Here is a 19,461-nt window from a genome sequence, read left to right as displayed (position 1 = left end):
ATAGCTTTGAATGCGAGGAAGGGTCAGGGCCTGAAGAAGGGTCACTGAATTTATAGCACTGACTTTTTTTCTCCATAGATCCTGCTAACCTGCCAAAGTTCCCCATCTATTTCTGATTTGTAAGAGAGAAGCTAGTCAGACCAAAAATAAAACCAATCTTCAGACCATAAAAATTCTTAGTTTTCTGCAGTAACCAACTTTAAACCTGAAAGAAAATAGCTTATCTTTCCTTCAGCACATGCAGCAAGTTGTCTCTTTAATGAATGAAGTAGCACCCTGTGCCTTTTTCAAACTCATGGAATCATTCACAAAAGGTTGAGGAAAAAACCTGGATTAGCAAAAATCAACCTAACAGATCTTGTGAACAAAGGCTGTGGAATTTCTTTTTCCAGTTTGCTCTTGCTCATATGTTTTCCCTCCTCCCCATTTATGTTTCTCTATAAGTGTATGTAAGGAAAGGTTTTTAAACTGGTTTAGAGATTTAATGTGTAGATTTTAATTATTGTAATTTACTTGGTAGAATCTAATGATCTGTCAGAAAAATAATGACTCTTGTTAAGTACAGAAACCCAGTCAATGTTTTCTACCAAACTGGATCTAAATATCCAGCCTCACATTTTATCATCTTGGATTCTCCAGCATCTGCAGTTCCCATTATCATGGATCTAAATATCAGGTAGTTTGCAGATTTTTGCATATTTCTTTTAAAAACTTCAACCTCTATGGTGACTCTAGGAATAGTAAGGCATGGCTTCTAACATGCTACCTCAGTGGGTCATTATACATCATTATGAAAATGGACAAAGGCAGAACAACAGGACAAAAAGCTCTAAGTCAGTTGATTTCATTGAAGTGTACAAAATAATGAGGGGCTTGGACACAGACCAGATCCCTAGCAGAGGTGAGGAGCACAGTTTTGAGGTTATTGGTAAAATGATTAAAGGGGGCATGAGACAAAGGATGATGGGTGCGTGGAACTCACTGCTCTGTTTGGTGGTTAGGACACAAAACCACAACATATTTAAAAGGAACTTGGCTCTGCACCTGAACTCCGCAACCTGCAAGGCTATAAATCAGGTGCTGGACGACAGAGATAGTGGGCTGAGTGGCCTTTTTCTGTGGTGTAAATTTTCTGGGGTTTCTACCACTTGCATACAACAAGAACTGCTGATTGAACAATGATGTTGATATTGTGATAGTTCATGCTTTCTATTTCCTACATCACTGCAATATCGCTAACTGCTATAAACACCAGTATATCATGATCACAGATATTACAATTCATGGTTGGAACATAAATCTTGGGATTTTTTCCCCTCTGGTTTTGAGGCTTTACCCACCTTATCATATGGCAGCTCTTAATGAAAGAACTCACCAGTTATATCAATGGGCTCCAAAGCAAATGCTTCCTCTTCATTTGGTACTAAAGTTGTCTGATCGGTCATCGTTGGTAGAGGTTCAACTGGATCATCAGAATCTGGACTGTCAGGGCCTACTGTTTATAAATGAAGTTTTTTTTTTAAATTAATTTTCTTATTCATAGAACTGTAGAACTAATTCAAGTTCTGTTTATGCATTGTGTAAGGTTTAAAAAGATGAAAAGAATTCTCAATACTCACTGGACATAACATCATCTTCATCATCATTATGAATAGGTTCCTCTGGCATTAAAACTCCTCCATCAGGTAACACCGGTGGATCATCAAAAATACCACCATCATCATGACTTAAAAGTTTGTCATCTGGTGAGAAATTTTTTTTTCAGTCAATTTGAGAAAGCAAGTAAAGATAACATTAAAACAAGGCTTTCGATTTTAAAAAAAGTGTAATTTTAAACAGGGTACAAGAACAAAGATCCCTGGGAGATTCCTATACAAATACTGGTCCTAAGTAAAGTAAATACGGGGTGTTCAACTTTAGAAATAGAGGCACTTATAAAAGTAAGGAAGCAGTAGTAAGTTAGAAATTAGGTGATTGGGCCTATTGCTTTAGGAAGGATGGTCTGGCAAATGAAATGCACTCCAATGATAAAAGGTATGGAAGTAACAAAGGAGAAACAGATTTGTCTGGCAGAAATTTCTCTCATCAAGGATAGAAATTTGTGATATAACAAGGTGTAAAGGTGGATAAACACAGCAGGCCAAGCAGCATCAGAAGAGCAGGAAGGCTGACATTTCGGGCTTAGACCCTTCTTCAGAAAATGCTTTTCTGAAGAAGGGTCTAGGCCCGAAACATCAGCCTTCCGGCTCCTCTGATGCTGCTTGGCCTGCTGTATTCATCCAGCTCCACAACTTGTTATCTCAGATTCTCCAGCATCTGCAGTTCCTACTATCTCTACTAAATCTACAAATTTATGATGATTGGTAAAAGAGCCAATAAGTAATACGAGGTCGTTTTTTAATGCAAGTTCTTACAGTCTGGCTCGATGGAAAAGACAATAGAAACTTTCAAAAGGGAGTGAAATAATTTGCAAGAATAGGCAGAAACAACAGGTTTCTTCAGGTATTAATAGCTCACAAAGAACAAGTTCGTGGGCAGAATGGCCACCTTCTGTGCCGTTTAATCATATAAAATCAATGCACTAACAATGGAAAATCACGCTTGAAACTTTTCATTCTAAGCAACATATTGATATTATACTTTGGACAAAAGCAGAGCATGCTGCTGGACTTGGACACTCTGCAGCCACACTCGTTCGGAAGAGCGAAAACCACCTACAACTGGAAGTTACCTGAAGACGTACTGCAAGTAAAATTGGGAATCCTTCAAAATATATTGAAAACTAAACATACTCTGGACAGATACCTCATTTTGATTAATTTACTCTCCTGGAATATTCACAATTTCAATATGAACTTGATGAAATGAAGAATTAAAGACATACCAAGAATTCCACCATCAATTCCATCTCCGAATCCATCGTTTTTGAGGGGATCATCATACGCCAAGTGGTTACTTTTCTCAGCCAGCTGAGCTGTGGTATTTTGCACTGGCTCCAACAACAGATTAGAATCACTGGTACTTCCCATTATATCCTCTTCAAATGTGCTGCCTTCTCGCATTATCTCACGATCATCAACACCAAAATCACCTTCACATAGGATGAAAATTCCACATCATTCATAAAGTTTTAATCTCACGCTGTAGCAAATCATTGTCTTAATCAAAGCCAATGAAAAGTTCCTAAAGTTTCATTTTCAACGTTACATCAAACTAATCAACAAACTTAAAGTTCACACAGTGCCACGTTGAAGCCAAGATACATTAGAAACACACTATTTACATGTCCTGATTCAATGTATCAATCTTTATTCATGTCATTATTGGAACATCCAATACTGTCATTTATTAATGCTTTCTATGATAAATAATTGAAAAATGAAAGCAACTGTTTTGATGAATGTAAAAGACAGTTCTTTTTGCAATAAATATTTGTTTTTGTTATAATTGTGGAGGGACTGATCTAAGAGAATCATAGGACACTTGGCAGAAAATCAAAACCACTAATACTTGTGAAAAGCTTGTCTTCAGACAGTGTCTATGAGATAGTCCTGTGAAAAATCTAATTCAAAGACGACTGGTTTGGTGAAGATGCTGAGTGTCAAAGTGGCCGTCTTGGAATGACAAATCGACACCAGCTGCTTAAATTTGTACAGACAGTACCCCCATCATCACTTGTGTGAGTGGGTTTCTCTTTGAATGTTCAAATAAAGACTGCTCACTTAAACAAGATAATTGATTTTTAAAGCATTTTGGGGTAGTGGGACAAGCTCTCACCCTTTCAAAGACTAATAACATTCCCAGAACAATTTAAAGAGCAAAGATTCCGATGTGCAGTTTGAAGCTTTTAATAATGGTCTAAATGAAATCTTCACTGCAACAGTATCATTAGTAATCATTTAGTGCTAAAGAACACAGATAATATACCAACTTGTCTGAAATATTCCTGAAATTATGTGAATCAGTGAGCATTTTGAGTAGAATTGTAGTTGCTTTTCGCTTCCTACAATTGGGTCACGACCAATCACTTCCACAACAATGGCTTAATCAGACAAAAATAAAACGACAATTCACTGAGTTTAATTAACAATAAAAGCAATGGTGCTATACAACAGTATCTTATGTCAAATTATTTGCAGTACAACTTTGATTACCACAAACAATATTTCACAAGACCATTAGGCAATCCGAACTGGGGCCAAATAGATATTTCACTCCCAAAAGGTGAAAATCCCCAATATAGAACATTCCAGTGACAATCAATTTGAATCCATTGATACTCAGGTCAATCAAAATTATGCACAACTTTAATTATGCTGGCTGATGCTTTTAACTTAATTCACATGACAGGCCTTCTAACAAAACTAACAATATTGCTGAAAAAATTATTCTTCCTCTGCTAGCGTTTGACAAATCTTAAACAATGAAAACCAGAAGTATTTTGGCTGTGAGTCACCCAAGTTTGATGCATGTTGATGCTGTCAAGATGCTTTCAAAATCCAAAAGTGACAGATTAAGAGCAGAAAACTGATTCCATTTTCCAGTCATACCATTTACTTATAAGTTGATAAATTAGTTTTGAAAATATCTAGAAATTGACCAACACGTTTTCAATAAAATAATGCCAATTTTCCACAAAGTATAGATCGTTCCGGTATTATAGGTTTGCTGAAGCAGAACTTGCAGTTCAGCACTAAGATGGAGTCTACTGGATACCGTAATCATTTACCCAAAAGGAATTGAACTTATGCAATTTAAGTTAATGTGACTCACACTTTGACTGCTAAATTGCATTTTTTTAAAAAACGGGCAAGGAGAGTCAAATATATGAAATAGAAGCAGCAAACTATAGGAGCATAGGAATTCATAGTGGGAGTAATCTTTTCAACTCTTCAGGCCCACTCCACCATCCAACATGATCATGGCTGGTATTATCCTGGTCTCAACTTCCACTTTCTTGCCGGCTGTCCATAACTCTTTATCCCACATTTCATCAGACACATACCTATTTCTTCTTGAATATGTTAATTGATTCTGCCTCCACTGCACTCTGGGACAGAAAGTTCCACAGATTCACAATCCTCGGAGAAATAGTTTCTCCTCATCTCAGTTTTGAACCTACCTCCTCTCACTCTATATCTATGACGTCTTATTCTAGACAGTCCCACAAGGGGAACATCTGTTCAATGTCCACCTTACCAATCCTTTTTAGCATGAAATAATTCAATTAGATTCCTCCCTCATTGTTCTGAATTCCAGCAAGTACAAGCCCAACCTATTCAACTATTCCTAATCTGACAGCTTTCATCCCTGTAAAGAATCTAGTGAACCTTCTCTGATCTGCTCCAGTGCCACCACATTTTTCCTCAAGTAAGGAGATGGAAAAATGGCTACAATACTCCAGGTATGATCTCACCAATGTCTTATATAATTGTTGCGACACTTCTTTACCCAAAGGACTAAGTTTTATATATGTTATCTCTGCCAGTGATGTGTGTTTACTCCTGAAGGAGACCATACTGCTTTTTTTAAAAATTATAGCTGTGTCCCACGTAGCCAGAGTCATACAGCACAGCAACAGACTCTTTGGTCCAACCAATCCATGCTGATCATAATCCCAAACCAAACTAGTCCCACTTGCCTGCATCTGGCCAATATCTCTCCAAATATTTCTTATTCATGTTCTTATCTAAATGCCTTTTAAACATTGTAACCGTATCCTCATCCATGACTTCCTCTGAAAGTTCATTCCACACATGAACCTTAAAACATAAAAATTGCCCGCATGCCTTGTTAAATCCATCTCCTCCCACTTTAGAAATAAGTCCCCTAATCTTGAAACAGTACACCCTAGGGAAAAGACAGCTGCCATTCACATTATGTATACCCCTCACGATGTTATAAACTTCTGTAAGGTCATTCTTCAACGTCCTCTGCTCCAGTGGAAAAATGTCACAGCCTATCCAGCCTCTCTTCATAACTCAAACTATCCATTCCTGCCAACATCTTGGTAAATCGCTTCTGAACTCTGTCCAATTTAATACCTCCTTACAATAAGGCTACTAGAACTGGACACAGTATTCCAGAAGAGGCCTCACCAATGTCTTGTACAACCTCTATATAATGTCCCAACTCCTATACTCAAGGGTATGAGCAGCGAAGACAGGCATGCTAAATGCCTTCTTAACCATCCCATCCATATGTGATGCAAACTTAAAAGAATTACGTACCCAAACCCCCAGATCACTCTGTTCTACAACACCACCCAAGGCGTTACTTGTAATTGTATAGGTCCTGCCGTTGTTTGTTTTACCAAAATGCAATTCCACAAAAAAAATTGTTGACTCTATCTAGGAACATTATGGTTTTCTAATTGCATTGTTACAGGATCTTTAATCACTGACTCCAGCATTTTTCCCGATGACTGATGTCGGGTTAATCAGCCCACCATTCAAGAGTATGCTGTCTCATTCCTTTCTTCAATTACATTTCCTAACCCATGACCCGTTAGGACTATTCTAGCATCTAGGCAATTCTTTGGAAATAGTGTCTAGAAAATTCACTATCTCTGCAGCCTGCTTCATTAAAACCTAAGTTTCAGGCCATTGGCTGCTGGGGATTTATCAGATTTTAGTCACTGAAATATCTTGAACACTTTCTCTGCCGATACTAATTATGTTAAGTTCCTCATTATTACCAAATTTAATTTCTGGTTTGTAATTTGTATCTTCAACATGGAGACAATCAAATGACTTGTTCAATGTTCCTGTCATTTGCTCATTCCTGAAGTAATTTTCCCTGACTCTGCTTCAAAATAAACATTGCTTACTTTAGCTACTCCCCCTTTTTTCTTAAAATCTTACAATCTGTTTAACATGCCTGGCTCGTTTACTCATTTTTACCTCTCCTTTTTCTCGCCAAACATTTTTGGTAGCCCTCTGCTGGTTTCAAAAACACGACCAATCTTCTGAGTTGGCACTATTTTTCACAACATAACCTTCACAACAGTGTACTCTCAAAATTTGCAGCCTTAGCACTAAAGCTTTGCCAGATTTTAGATCAAGTGTTTTAGGCAAGGAAGGCCGATCCAGGTCAAGAATCACGAAGTGCAGGAATAAACTGCATACAAGCAGTAAAATACATTTTTTTTAAAAACTCCAGTGCCACACAGCACATGGCAGAATTGTTCCGAGTTTTAATTTAAGTAAAATAAAGATGCATGGCCCATTCTTAAAATGTCCAATTCAGACAACTCCAATTTTTAGAAAGAAAGTTTGTGGAGAGAGTACCTGTGATAATGTTAAACTCTGTTTTCTCACATCCTACGTGGCACGTATTAAGCCAAATATTCCATTGTCTTAACTTTTGTCCCGTGTGTTGTATTATGGAGCCCCTGACAATCTGAGCAGTAGGTTTTATTAAACTCTTCAAGCCCGAACTGATACTCAACTAAGTTCACTATCTAGGCACAAGACAGAAGCCGTGTAACTATGGATGTAATCCTTGGCAGTCACTGGGAGGAGGATTTCAGCATGAAATTTCAGGGCTACATCGGTCCAAAGGTTCACTGTAAAGCTTGTGCAGAGCATCCCTGCACCTCATGGTAATATTCATGATAAGAGGTTTTAACGGAATAATTTTTTTTTAAAAATAGACTTAATATGGCTGGTCAATTGTTGCTTCCTGTCATGGTTCTGATGTTTAGTGGGAGACATACTCATGCACTGACCTAAAGAAAGCACAAAGCTGCAGTGCTGATCATATCACCAAGTTGACAGAGTCTACAGGTGTCAGGCTGGAAAAGCACAGCAAGTCAGACAGCATCCGAGGAGCAGTTAAGTCAATGTTTAGGGCCAAAACCCTTTGTCAGGTATCTGCAGTCCTTATTATCTCCAAGTCATTGAACTGATTGGTTTGTTTTAAATCAAGTAACTCTGATCCATTTTAAGCAGAAGCCTCGTAGCTGGTATAATTCCCCAAAATTAAATACCTGAAAAGGTGGTGGGTTGGAACCACAAACAAAAGTTTCCATTATAACCCCTCCCCAACACACTTCTTACTTAGCAAAAGATTTAAATAAAAATCAAGGCCAAAAATATCTATCCTTCCCAATCTACCCTGTTTCAGAAATATAAATGAACACCCATAGCAAAGTTATCAGGTCAGTAGCTATACATCATCTAAAAGAGGAAAGTGTTGTACCAACAGTGCAGTTTATTACACTGCTGTTAACAATTCAGTTCAAAATGCCATTTCATTTTAATTAGACACATTCATCTTTTTATAAGCTTAGCTGAAAAATTGCACAGTAATTTTTTAATGATTTAAAGATTAAAATTTTCATTTGTGGCAATATTGTGAAGCAGTTAATGGATATGAAATAAATGGGTTAACAACCTAAACAGCATTTAATGAAGATAACACGGTGTGAAGCTAGATGAGCACAGCAGGCCAAGCAGCATCAGAACAGCAGGAAAGCTGACGTTTCGGATCGAGACCTGTCTTCAGAAAAAGAGTCTTCTGAAGAAGGGTCTCGACCCGAAACACCAGCTTTCCTGCTCCTCTGATGCTCCTTGGCCTGCTGTGGTCATCCAGCTTCACACCATGTTATCGCAGATTCTCCAGCATCGGCAGTTCCCACTATCTCTGTAAGCATTTCTCTATGGGGCAAATCTAATTTCTCACCAAAGTCATTGTCCTGAAGTAAAGTTATGTTGCCCACTTCCTCTCGCATGGTGATTTCTTCCACTCTGCTCTGATTCAAGGTAAACTGTTGAGCCACATCAATATCACTAGAAAACAGATCATAATTGACTCGGTTAAGCAAAGATCTAAAATTTTGCAAATCAAATTGATCTGATAAGAACTAAAAAAAAACTTAAAAAAATAACAAAACCTCATGCCAAACTTAATCGGTATAAACCTGTACTTACCTTTACAAATATAATTCTGAACAAATTAAAAATGGGAATGTTCACAAATAATAAATCACCAAGTCCGTTACCCCAAAAGATTAGCAACCAAAATATTCAGATACTACAACTATCCCTGAATACTACGTAGCAAAGATAGAATTATACCACCAAAATGTCAAATAATTTACTTTTGGGTAAATTGTTCAAGCAATTAGCTGCTGCTGTACAGAAGTATAGCTCTCATGCACACTCCCTGGAATGCTGAAAGAAATCAGCTGATACTGCCAAATTTTGTTTCACATGGCCATGCAGCAGTGAGACTAACAAAAAGAATTCAGATATTGTTTATGGTAAATATTAAGAAATTTCTCTAGAGTTTGAGCCTTTGGTTATTAATGTCAGTGATGTCACTGATCACTAATTTATATGGATAAAGTTCAAGTTTATATTTTTTGAGTTAGTAATTATAAATTTTTAAAGATTATACCAATCACGTTACACAGATTTACTCTGAGTATTTCTACGCAGTACAATTTATTTGTACACTTTAATTTGCAAATACCAAAATTTATTTCCAGATTGATATTTAAGCTGAGTTAATAAAAGAAAACCAATCATTTTACAAATTTGAAAATGAACAGAACTATTTTGTGCTCCATTAGCAAAACACAGCGGCAGTTGTGTTGATTGTCATAGCAACACACAGTTTGAAAGCTGCATGAAGCTGAAGTAGTAGCGTTAACAATGTCATTAAAATAATCAATTCCAGTCAGTTAAGAGGGAAAAGACTAAAATTCCATCAGATGCTACTTTTGCAAGTACCCAGTGTTTTGTCTTAGCTTTGCATTTAATCTTGAGATTTAAAGATGCAGATCGCAACCTCACTGACAAAGGCCATCTTTTCTCAGCCAAACTTATCCCTGAGATAGTCACTATTCACCAGAATTACAACAGAACAACCACAATGGCTCAACAACCTTATGCAGTTCATGCTCAGACTTTACTATACTGGCCGCACATCTTTTTTTTGGTGGGGGGGGGGGGGATCTTTTGGCTTCAGGACACTATCCAGCTGCTGTATGTCTGCTTGTGCTGGAACTGAATATGGGTAAAATCAGATTTGTGTGTAATGCCATGTTTCAATAGCCTGCCATGTCAATGTCCATGTGAAAAGCTAGACATGACCTGTTCGGCAAGATAATAAAGGCTTATTACATGCAAGGGATCCACTTCCCCAAGTATGCAGTCAATGCCATTAAAGTTGTAACAATATTAGTGACAAAAATATAGTTTTGAGTTGCAGGTGCAACACAAAACTCTCAAAATTATTTTCTAAAAAAAAGTTAAAAATGAAACTTTTGCTTCTGTGAATTGACTGATTTTATGCCATCACATTCTCTCTCTCTTTTTCTCAAGAAAATGTTTCACGTCCAGCTACTAGTAGTTCACTTTGCACCGTACCTATCCATTCCTCTTCACTGCAATGATAAATATTGAGGTATGAGATCTACATTCAGTAACAACATTGGCAACTTGCCCAGCTAGTTTTCCATCACATAAATTAAAGGTTCTACGTTTCCACACATTATTCATGATAGATTTTACAATTAAGCCTAATTAGGCCTTTACCCCAAGTCCACATACACACTGTTATCACATACTTTCCTATTTCTATGTACTTTTGACTGTAAAATAGCAATGTCACTGAGGTCAATTATCCATCCTGATTAGAGCAGATCAATGCAGAATTATATCACTCAACGCCACAAACTACCAGATGTTAAACACTATGAGTTATTTCTAAGTTACCGTTTTGAAATATGTTCTCAAACCAATTCTGAAAATTGTTTTAGGGTGCAAGAATATTAAACTTGACTTAGAACACTCACTCTAAGTCAGGTAACGGCTGGTCAAAATCATGGAATTCCTCAGGCAAAGTAATAGCATTGTATGCAGCTTCTCGGTTCTCTTCTGGAAGGTCCACCACTCCTATAATTGCAAACCAAATTTGTCCATTTAATAATAGTTTACATGCTGTTTATCACATCTAGAAATTAGAACAATCAAGTTACAATAAGGTCGCCAAGGTGTCACATGGTCAGTCAATTTCTAGTGTTGAAGCAGAGCATGTGAACTGAGCTCGACACATATCTCAACAGGTGACCATATTACCTGGTGCAGTTGTGTCAAGAGAATGCTCTTAAACCTTTAACATCAGAAAAAATTACTTTGTAGTACTCCTCTTGAATAAGCATAATGGAAGTCATAAATTTGAAATTGGCCAAGGCTTTACAAATCTTCTGGAATCAATCATAGCCAATCAATCATTGGTACTGTTCTTGTCACTCTAGGCTTTAGGCTTGTTCTTAGTTTGTCCTCAGCACTCAAAGTGTAACAATGCGCAATATTCAACCTGTTGGGCTGCAGTGAGGCACAAATTATTTCATTTAATCTAATTTTAGATTTTAATTTAGAGAACTGTTGCTTGCTTGCTGTTTGGAGAGAAGCAAAATGATAAGACATGTTACCATTTTGAAATTATACAAATGCTTTTTTTAAAATGTTCAAAGACCAACCAGGGCTGAATCCTTAATGGTGATAACATGCAGATGATTTTGGACTCAACGATTTGACATGCACCCTTTTTCTCCCTCTTTTCATGGTTTTGCAGCAGTAAGTTCATTTTTGGATCTTTCTCAACTTTCACAAAAATGTAGATTATAGACATTCAGAGTGCATAGTAGGAAAATCCTGCTCCATTGTAGATGCATAAAATATATCATTAGAAGGTCACTGCACAAGGAGGGCATTCATCCCACTGAGCCGGAGGAGACTCTGTAGCAGCAACTGAGCGAGTCCCACTACACAAAAGTACAGGAATACTTTTCCTTTTCTGACACTTATTCAAGTTACTTTTGAAACACATTACTGAATCTGCTCTTTCACTATACACTCAGGTACAGCATTCCAAATCCTACTCACTTTTCCTTAGGTCACTGTCTACATCTTTTGCCATTCACTTTAAGTATATCTCATCCGGTTTTGACAATTCAAAATCGGGTTATATCTACTTTGTACAGATCCCTCATGATTTTGAAGACCTCTAACAAATCTCTCTCAACCATCTCATCTCTAAGAAGAATCATCCCTTCACTCCAATCTACTCAAGGAACTATATGTTCTCATTTCTGGGATCAGGCATCTTTCCTAGTCTCCCTAAAGTCTTCACATTCTTCCTCAAGTGTAGTTTCTGTAAACAGTATTTTTTTCAATTTGTCCTGTCACACTTAACAATATATCCTTAGCGTTTCTGTTTCCTTTACTCTTGCCCTGCCCGTTAATTTAATATTGTCGCTCCACTTTCTTTCTGTCAACGTGCATCACATTAACTACTGTACATTAAATTTCACCTGAAACTTGTCTGCCCCAACCATCAGCCTTACCTACATCCAAGTTGTATGCCTTCATCAAATTTTGAAATTATTCCCTGAATGTACCAAAGTCATCAATATTTATTAAGAAAAGTTACTGTCTTCTCATACCTGGGGGATTCCACTGTATATCTGCCCCCAAATCATAAAAACAAAATCTCCAAAACTATTTTCTGCTACTTCACCAACTTCATATCCACAATGTAACTGCCCACTTTATTCCACAGGCATCAAATGTACCAACAAGCTGACCACACACCATTTTATCAAATACGCTTGCTTTGTTTCTTCTCCGAATCTTCTGTATCCTGCCAGGTTCTTGCTTTTATTATAAACCTTACAATCTTCAGATGCCACTTTTTTGTGCTTCATTTTACTGGCAATCTCTTTTGCCAAGCTGGGAATTCTGGCCTGGGTTACACTTCCTTCTCCATCATAGGAATATACATTGCTCATAACTGAACAATGTCCTCTTTAAAGGCAGTCAATTCTTCAACTGTATTTTGCTACCAATGTTTGATTCCAATTTATCCAGGGTAGTTGTGTTCTTAACCACTGAAAATGACTCTCCACGAACTGGACGCCTTAATTCCAGTTTGCTCACTATCATTTTCCATGGCTATTTGAAACTTATGATTCTGCGACTACTATTCCTTAAATGGCTCCTGACAAGACAGGTGACTCACTTCATTCCAGTGTCTTTTTCTTTGATCAGTACATCAAAAATGTTCTCCTGGCCACATTTACATAATGAGGTGCAATGGCACCTCAAACGTTTCTTCACTCAAGCCAAATAGATTCTGCTTTTGATCCTCCAAAGCATCATCCTCTCTAGCACTGCAATATCCTCCTTATTGAATACTGACACCTCTCTTTTCTTCTCTACATTTTTAAAAAATCTTTGCATTCACAAACAGACTGATTATCTACAACACCAAAGGTAAAAGGTGCAGATGTGGTCTGGGATATCAGGTGGCTGCAAATGGACATGCTACAGGAAATGCGTGTGCGCATGAGAGAGAGGGGGCGAGAGAGAGAGAAGACATATCTGCATCACTGGCCGACTTCCTTTTTCTCTGCAAGTAAAGAGAAGACTGTGGTAAGATAGGTAGGTGATGGGGGAATAATGGGGAGATAACACCTGTGAAGAGGGAGAAGAAGAATGTTGCAAAGAGTCAATTTCAAAATATAATTAACTATTTATTGTGCCATGCAGGACACTTTATTTTACATCCTGCAGTGCTATTTTTAGAGGTAGCTTCTTCCTGTCGTTTTAGAATGTCACTTTCTTCCTAATCCTAACCATTAGAGGTAGAACATGTAGGATACCCTGCCATCCAAAAATACTCAGCACCCAATTTTGACTTTGTTTGAAACAGGTCTTTTATCATGCCAATATCATTTTGCTCATGTAGCTGTTTGTGCCTGCAGTTCAACATTCTCAATAATTATGTTTACTGCAATTGTGAGTTGTAAATTATGGAAAAACAAACAGCAACTAGTTCTGAAGAGACCAACATCGAGTAATATAAATGACTCCAGGTCAAGAAACTGAATAAGATTCCTGACAGTCAATTTAACACTTCTCCTTATGATTTAGTCTTTAGTCGGTTTCAATTTTAGAAAGGGCTGGTCTTTGCACTGAAAACCAAGCTTTGTTGGTCCATACAAATTAGTTAGAACACAGAGTTTTTAAGTCTTTTTGAAGTCTCACTCTAAAACAGCCATCAAGAAAATATGTAATTTACATTCCTTCCAGAGCTTCCCTCCTCCAATTTTTATCAAAAACACTAGTATACAATTAAACCATCAATACCATACCTGGACGGAAAGCCATCTTAATCTTTATGAATGCTTCATTGCAGTCTGCCAGCAGGTATTTAGCTTTTCTGTGATAAATCCTCACCACACCCAGCAAAAGGTGTCCAGAGGTTCGCAAAGCCATCTTGACCTAGAAAATACAGCAGTTACAAACTACTAATAATGAACATATTTTCCAAGTCTTCTGTGAAGTCTCAATTGTCACAATCTTTTTTGCATGTCTTCGGGGATGCAAACAACTAAACTGATTTTTTTCATTCAGATGAATCAACTTTCAATATTTCATAACACTGACTTTCAGTTGGATGACTAAAGCCATCACTACTGCTGTACAATTTTAATTATGTTGAAGATTATAATTGTTAGTAGACATTAAAAATAAGTAGACACCATACTGAAAAGAACCAACATTGCTTGGAAGCCTGTGTTGAAAGAGTAAATGCACACTGATTACTAGAGAAATATTTGAAGAAATTCTGAATAAAAGATTAAAAACATCACTAAGAAGAAAGATTCTGTGATTAGCGTAAAATGTAAACAGAAAAGGCCTTTATTATCAAATTCAAAAATTAATGCTATTTCTTCCCAAGATGCTGCATGATCCAAGTAATTACGAAACATCTGTATATGTGGGAAGCGTTTAGAGCGATGTGGTCCAAATGCAGGCAATTGGACCTAGCTGAACGGGCACCACGGTCAGCTGGATCAGTTTGGGTTGAAGGGCCTGTTTCCATGCTGTAATATTCTATAATATTATGAGGAGCAGCAGACAAGGCTACTATTTCCTTTTGTGCTCCAGAATAAAGGGGAGGGGGGAAGAAAACGACTTTAGGCCACTACTGACTAGCCACTGTACTACCTCTGTTAAGGAGAAAAGAAGCAACTCAGTAGTATCAACACAAAGGAAGTTTTGGAATTTAGGTAGAAAGGTTTTTCAAAAACAAAATGACAGATAGTTAACAGAATGGTAACTACCTAACATGGGTAATTAATACACTTTGGAGAAAAACAAGGAATAGGACCATAACCTTAAAAGAAAATACACTAAGGAGGGGGAGCCATGAAAGGACCTAGATATAAGGAACATGTTAAGTTGGAGCCATTTAGGGACTGCAAGCCAATGGAAGCCAGCAAGAAGAAAGTTGATGGATAAATTGAACTTTGCACATATAAGGATAAGCAAAGTCAAGTATTACGCTTATGAAGGATGGGAGACTGGTCAGGACACTGGGAACTCTGTAACTCTGCCCTGTCTTCTTCATTCTGTTCCAGTATTGCATTGCCCTGTAGAATTGGAAACTGCTTTTTTTTAAAAAAAACTAGTACTTTGGCATTTCTGATATTTGACATTACTAACATCACAGTCCAAAAGTAACAAAGGCACAGACTGGGGTTTCAGCCAAATTTCTGTGATGTTCCAAAATGCCTTATAGCTGCAGGATCACTTGAGACAAATCACTATTATTTGGTGAGAAAAACTACCAGCTGATCTGTACGCAGCACACAGTCTCTTAAACAGCAAACAACCAGTTATTCTAGCATCCTGGTCTTCAAAACTAAGGTCACGTAAAGTATTTTCTTAATCATTCAAATGAACACAGACTAATTATACGAAAGATGATTCAACAACATAGCACTTTCCTGCTACTGCAGTGAGGGTATGGAGCAATGCCATATTGATTTTGGACCAACTATATTGACCAAAAATGGGTGGACTGACTTGGATAGAGGGTAAGCGAAATAAAAGTGGAACAAGGAAGATAGCCAGATACAAGGTTGAGGTGGCCTGTTGAACAGACAAAGGCATCAATGGAAGTGAAAGCATAATTGGGATGGAAAGTGTAATTTGAAGTAATGGGGGCCATGATGCAAATCAGGGAGTGTAGGGAACGAAAAAGGATTAATTAAGCAATGGCAAAGGAGTGGCTGAGGGCTCTATTTTTCCAAAAAACAAAATTCTGTCAAATGCAACCTGCGACACCACTCCTGTCCACCCGAAAAAAAGCAAAAACAAAGCAAACAGAAATATTAGATGCTGTAATGCAGCAAAGAAAACAAATAAAGAGGTGGTTGTAATAGGCAGATAAAATGTGACCATCCAACTCACTAAGTACAATGCCTGACTGAATTATATACCCGGTATTTGTATGCACAGACATTAGCGTGACACTTGCATAATGAAATTTTCACAATAAAATCTATCCATAACACAAGGAAGTACACACTTTACAAGACAAACACTAAAAGTACTAAATAGACTTCTATAAATATATACAGTAGTTTGACCCAAACCTTTTTTTGGCAGAACACCTACCTTTGGAGAAATTATGCTCTCCACACTACTTTCCAGATTACATTCAAACACATGGGCTTTGGTGAGCTTCTTGTCCCAATGGGCTGCAAGCCAAATTTTGGCTAGCGGCCCACGTTTGCTCAACACAAAGTGAGCGTAAAACATCTTTTGTGGTTATCTTTTAATGCAAGGTCATAAACCTGGAAAAAAAGAGAGACATTTTTGGCAATTTATGTGAAAGCTAAATGCTGTACAGAACAACATAACATGCTCTTCCAATTTCCTCACCTCACTGAATGAATCTCTTTCTGTCTGGAAAGAACCATATATGGGATTCCCATTTTTAGGACCATTGTTTTTCTTGCTGCATTTAAAATGGGTTGAACTTCAGCGCATGGGAGTGCAATTTGTAGGTTTGTGGATGATACAGAATTTGGAAATGTAGTAAATATGCACAGGACAGCACTAAACTTCAAGGGACAAAATGAGAAGCAACATGCAATGCAATGTAATGTAATTAGTAGTTCAGTGATCCATCGTGAGATTTAACATGAAGAGGGAGCATAATCTCACTGCACTATCTTGAAACAGAGGGATCTGGGCATGCACACAAAAAAAACATTTAATGTACAGGGCAAGTTGATTGGCTCTTAAAGTGTTTATTAAGATTCATAAATAGCTGCGTTGAACACAACTAAAAAAACTTCACAAATCTTGAATAGATTTCAGTTTTGTAAAGCGTTGCACGACTCACTGTATACAATTCTGGGCGCCACACATAAAAAAGATGTCAAGGTCAGTTGGAGAAGTTTTTTTATTTTTAATATATATTAAAAAAGGTGTGGAAAAGCTGGGAATGTTCTCCTTCCAGGAGAGGTAGTTTTCTTGGAGACTTACTGAAGTATTCAAAACTATGAAGTGTTCCAATCAAGCAAGTAGAGATATTTCCTCTGGCAAACGGGCTTGCAAATCCAAGGACATGTTCAAGTAACTGACAAGATAACAAGGAAAAATCTCTACACATATCGGGCACAACCAAGATCATAAACTGAAACCCTGATTCTGATTTCCTTAGCAGAGGAAAATTGCAGCTGCTTAAATCTTGAGATCAATAACTTACCCCTGACCAGAAATCAAATGTTTGCTGCCTTAGTTCAGGATTTTTACTATTCAAGCCACCAAGAATGGCACTAAGAGTCTCTTCTCACACTTCTGAGAAGGCAGCAATTTTATTTGAAACAGTAAGGCTGTTGCTTTCAAGCAACCAGATATTGCATAATACTGTCAGAAAATTGACGATATGTCACTCACAAACAGGAAAGATGAACTAGAGATTGAAACAAAACAAAAAGAATTTCCTCTCTACACAAAAGAAGGTGGAGCAGCCACTGTTGTCTGCAAAGACAAGAGTTACTTCCACTCTTTTCCACCACCCAGACAGAATGCACTAGATAGGAGGAGGAGTGGGACATGCGACCTGTCCAGCCTGCACCCCATTCAACATGATCATAAATGATGTCAGTCTTTTGACATACTTTCACACTGTGCCTCATATTTAGCTATCGCAGCTTTAAATGTATTCAACAATGAAAAATGTTGATTAGGCCACACCTGGAGTACTATGTGCAGTTCTGGAATCCACATTTAGGGGGAATGTCAAAGCACTGCAAAGGCTGCAGGGGAGATCTACCAAGATGTTGTCTCAGCTGGAGTTTCAATTATAAAGAGAGATTGGCCAGACTGGGGTTGTTTTCCTTAGAGCAAAGAGATTGAGAAAGGGCATAAAATCAAACAACATGAAAACAGACCCTTCGGTCCAGACTCACCACACTGGCTAGGCATCTTAACCTAACCTACACTCATTTGCTAGCATATGGCCTATATTCCTCTAAATTCTTCCTATTCATACACACATCTAGATGCATTTTACATGCTACAATTGTACCAGCCTCCGCCACTTCCTCTGACAGCTCATCCCATGCACGCACCACCCTCTGCATGAACAAGTTACACTGCGATCTTGTTAGATTTTACCCCTCTCACCTTAAACCTATGCTCATGGTTAAGATTGCCAGAATTATGAAGCGCATGGATAGTTTACTTCTGTCTATGCTATTCCTCTTGATGAGGCACAGATTTAAGGTAGGAGGCAAAAGGTTTAGAGGAGGCTTGAGGAAATACCTTTCCACCCAGGTGGTGGTAGGAATCTGGAATACACTGCCAGTAAGAGCGGTACAGGTAGAAACCCTCCTAACTTGTAAGAAGTATTTAGGTTTGCACTTGCAATGCCAATGCATACAAGGCCATATGCCAAATGCTGGAAAATGGGATTAGAATAGTTAGGTGGCTGTTTTTGAAAACGTGGACGCAATTGGCATTTTCCTGTACTGCAGCTCTCCATGACTATGTATCCACAACCTGGAGTGGGTGAGAATGTCAAAGATTCACAATTTCTTGAGTGGAAAAATTTATGCCCCATCTCAGTCCTAAGTCATCATTCTTTTACCCCAAAGCTTTGCACAGGTATTTTAAACTCCCTAGCAGAGAAAGAATGTCTGACTTTTTATTAAATGTTCTTTCTCCTTGCAGTCCACAGTTTTTAACAGACAGAAAAATAAAAAGCAGCTCTTACAAAGTAAGTAATATCCATAAATATTTTCCTATTCACTATTCGTCACATTGAAAAAAAATTTCAGATTTGACAAACATAATATGCTCGCATGTAATCTATACCAAATCCCTCTGTTCAATTAGTAAGTTTTCAAGGTGCTCAGGTACCTATCCCCAATTACAGAGTCAAACAAGTGATGTGAGGCTAACTGTTCCACAATTCCATGGTTCCTTTCACTCGCTTTCCTTCAACAGTGAATTTTTCCAATCAAAATTATGTTTCAATGAAGAAAATTTTGTAACATTAGTTAGGGCATTAGTAATGTTCTCTTTTCAAATCCTGCAACAGAAATCATCAGGTCCTAAGAATTTACAACACTTTGGTACACAA

The 19,461-nt window shown here is 37.7% G+C and overlaps 1 protein-coding gene across 4 annotated transcripts in view; it reads right to left on the bottom strand.

Moving 5' to 3' along the window:
- The window catches only part of rad21b (RAD21 cohesin complex component b), a 53,933-nt gene that overhangs the window by 19,461 nt on the left and 15,011 nt on the right, over positions 1-19,461 (bottom strand). For 3 of the 4 annotated variants that reach the window (XM_048529903.2, XM_048529904.2, XM_048529905.2), the window contains 7 exons: positions 16,482-16,660; positions 14,168-14,297; positions 10,805-10,904; positions 8,686-8,792; positions 2,885-3,091; positions 1,620-1,742; positions 1,376-1,495 (listed from right to left, as the gene is read on the bottom strand). In XM_048529903.2, the coding sequence (XP_048385860.1) occupies positions 1,376-1,495; positions 1,620-1,742; positions 2,885-3,091; positions 8,686-8,792; positions 10,805-10,904; positions 14,168-14,297; positions 16,482-16,625 (931 nt within the window). In that variant the 5' untranslated portion in view covers positions 16,626-16,660. The remainder of the gene's footprint in view (positions 1-1,375; positions 1,496-1,619; positions 1,743-2,884; positions 3,092-8,685; positions 8,793-10,804; positions 10,905-14,167; positions 14,298-16,481; positions 16,661-19,461) is intronic. The other variant, XM_048529906.2, reaches the window with a different exon arrangement.

Source organism: Stegostoma tigrinum, chromosome 5 (genome assembly GCF_030684315.1).
Source record: "Stegostoma tigrinum isolate sSteTig4 chromosome 5, sSteTig4.hap1, whole genome shotgun sequence".
NCBI classification, from domain to species: Eukaryota; Metazoa; Chordata; class Chondrichthyes; order Orectolobiformes; family Stegostomatidae; genus Stegostoma; species Stegostoma tigrinum.
Note: the sequence above shows the minus strand (reverse complement) of the source record. Positions and strands in the feature narration are given on the sequence as shown.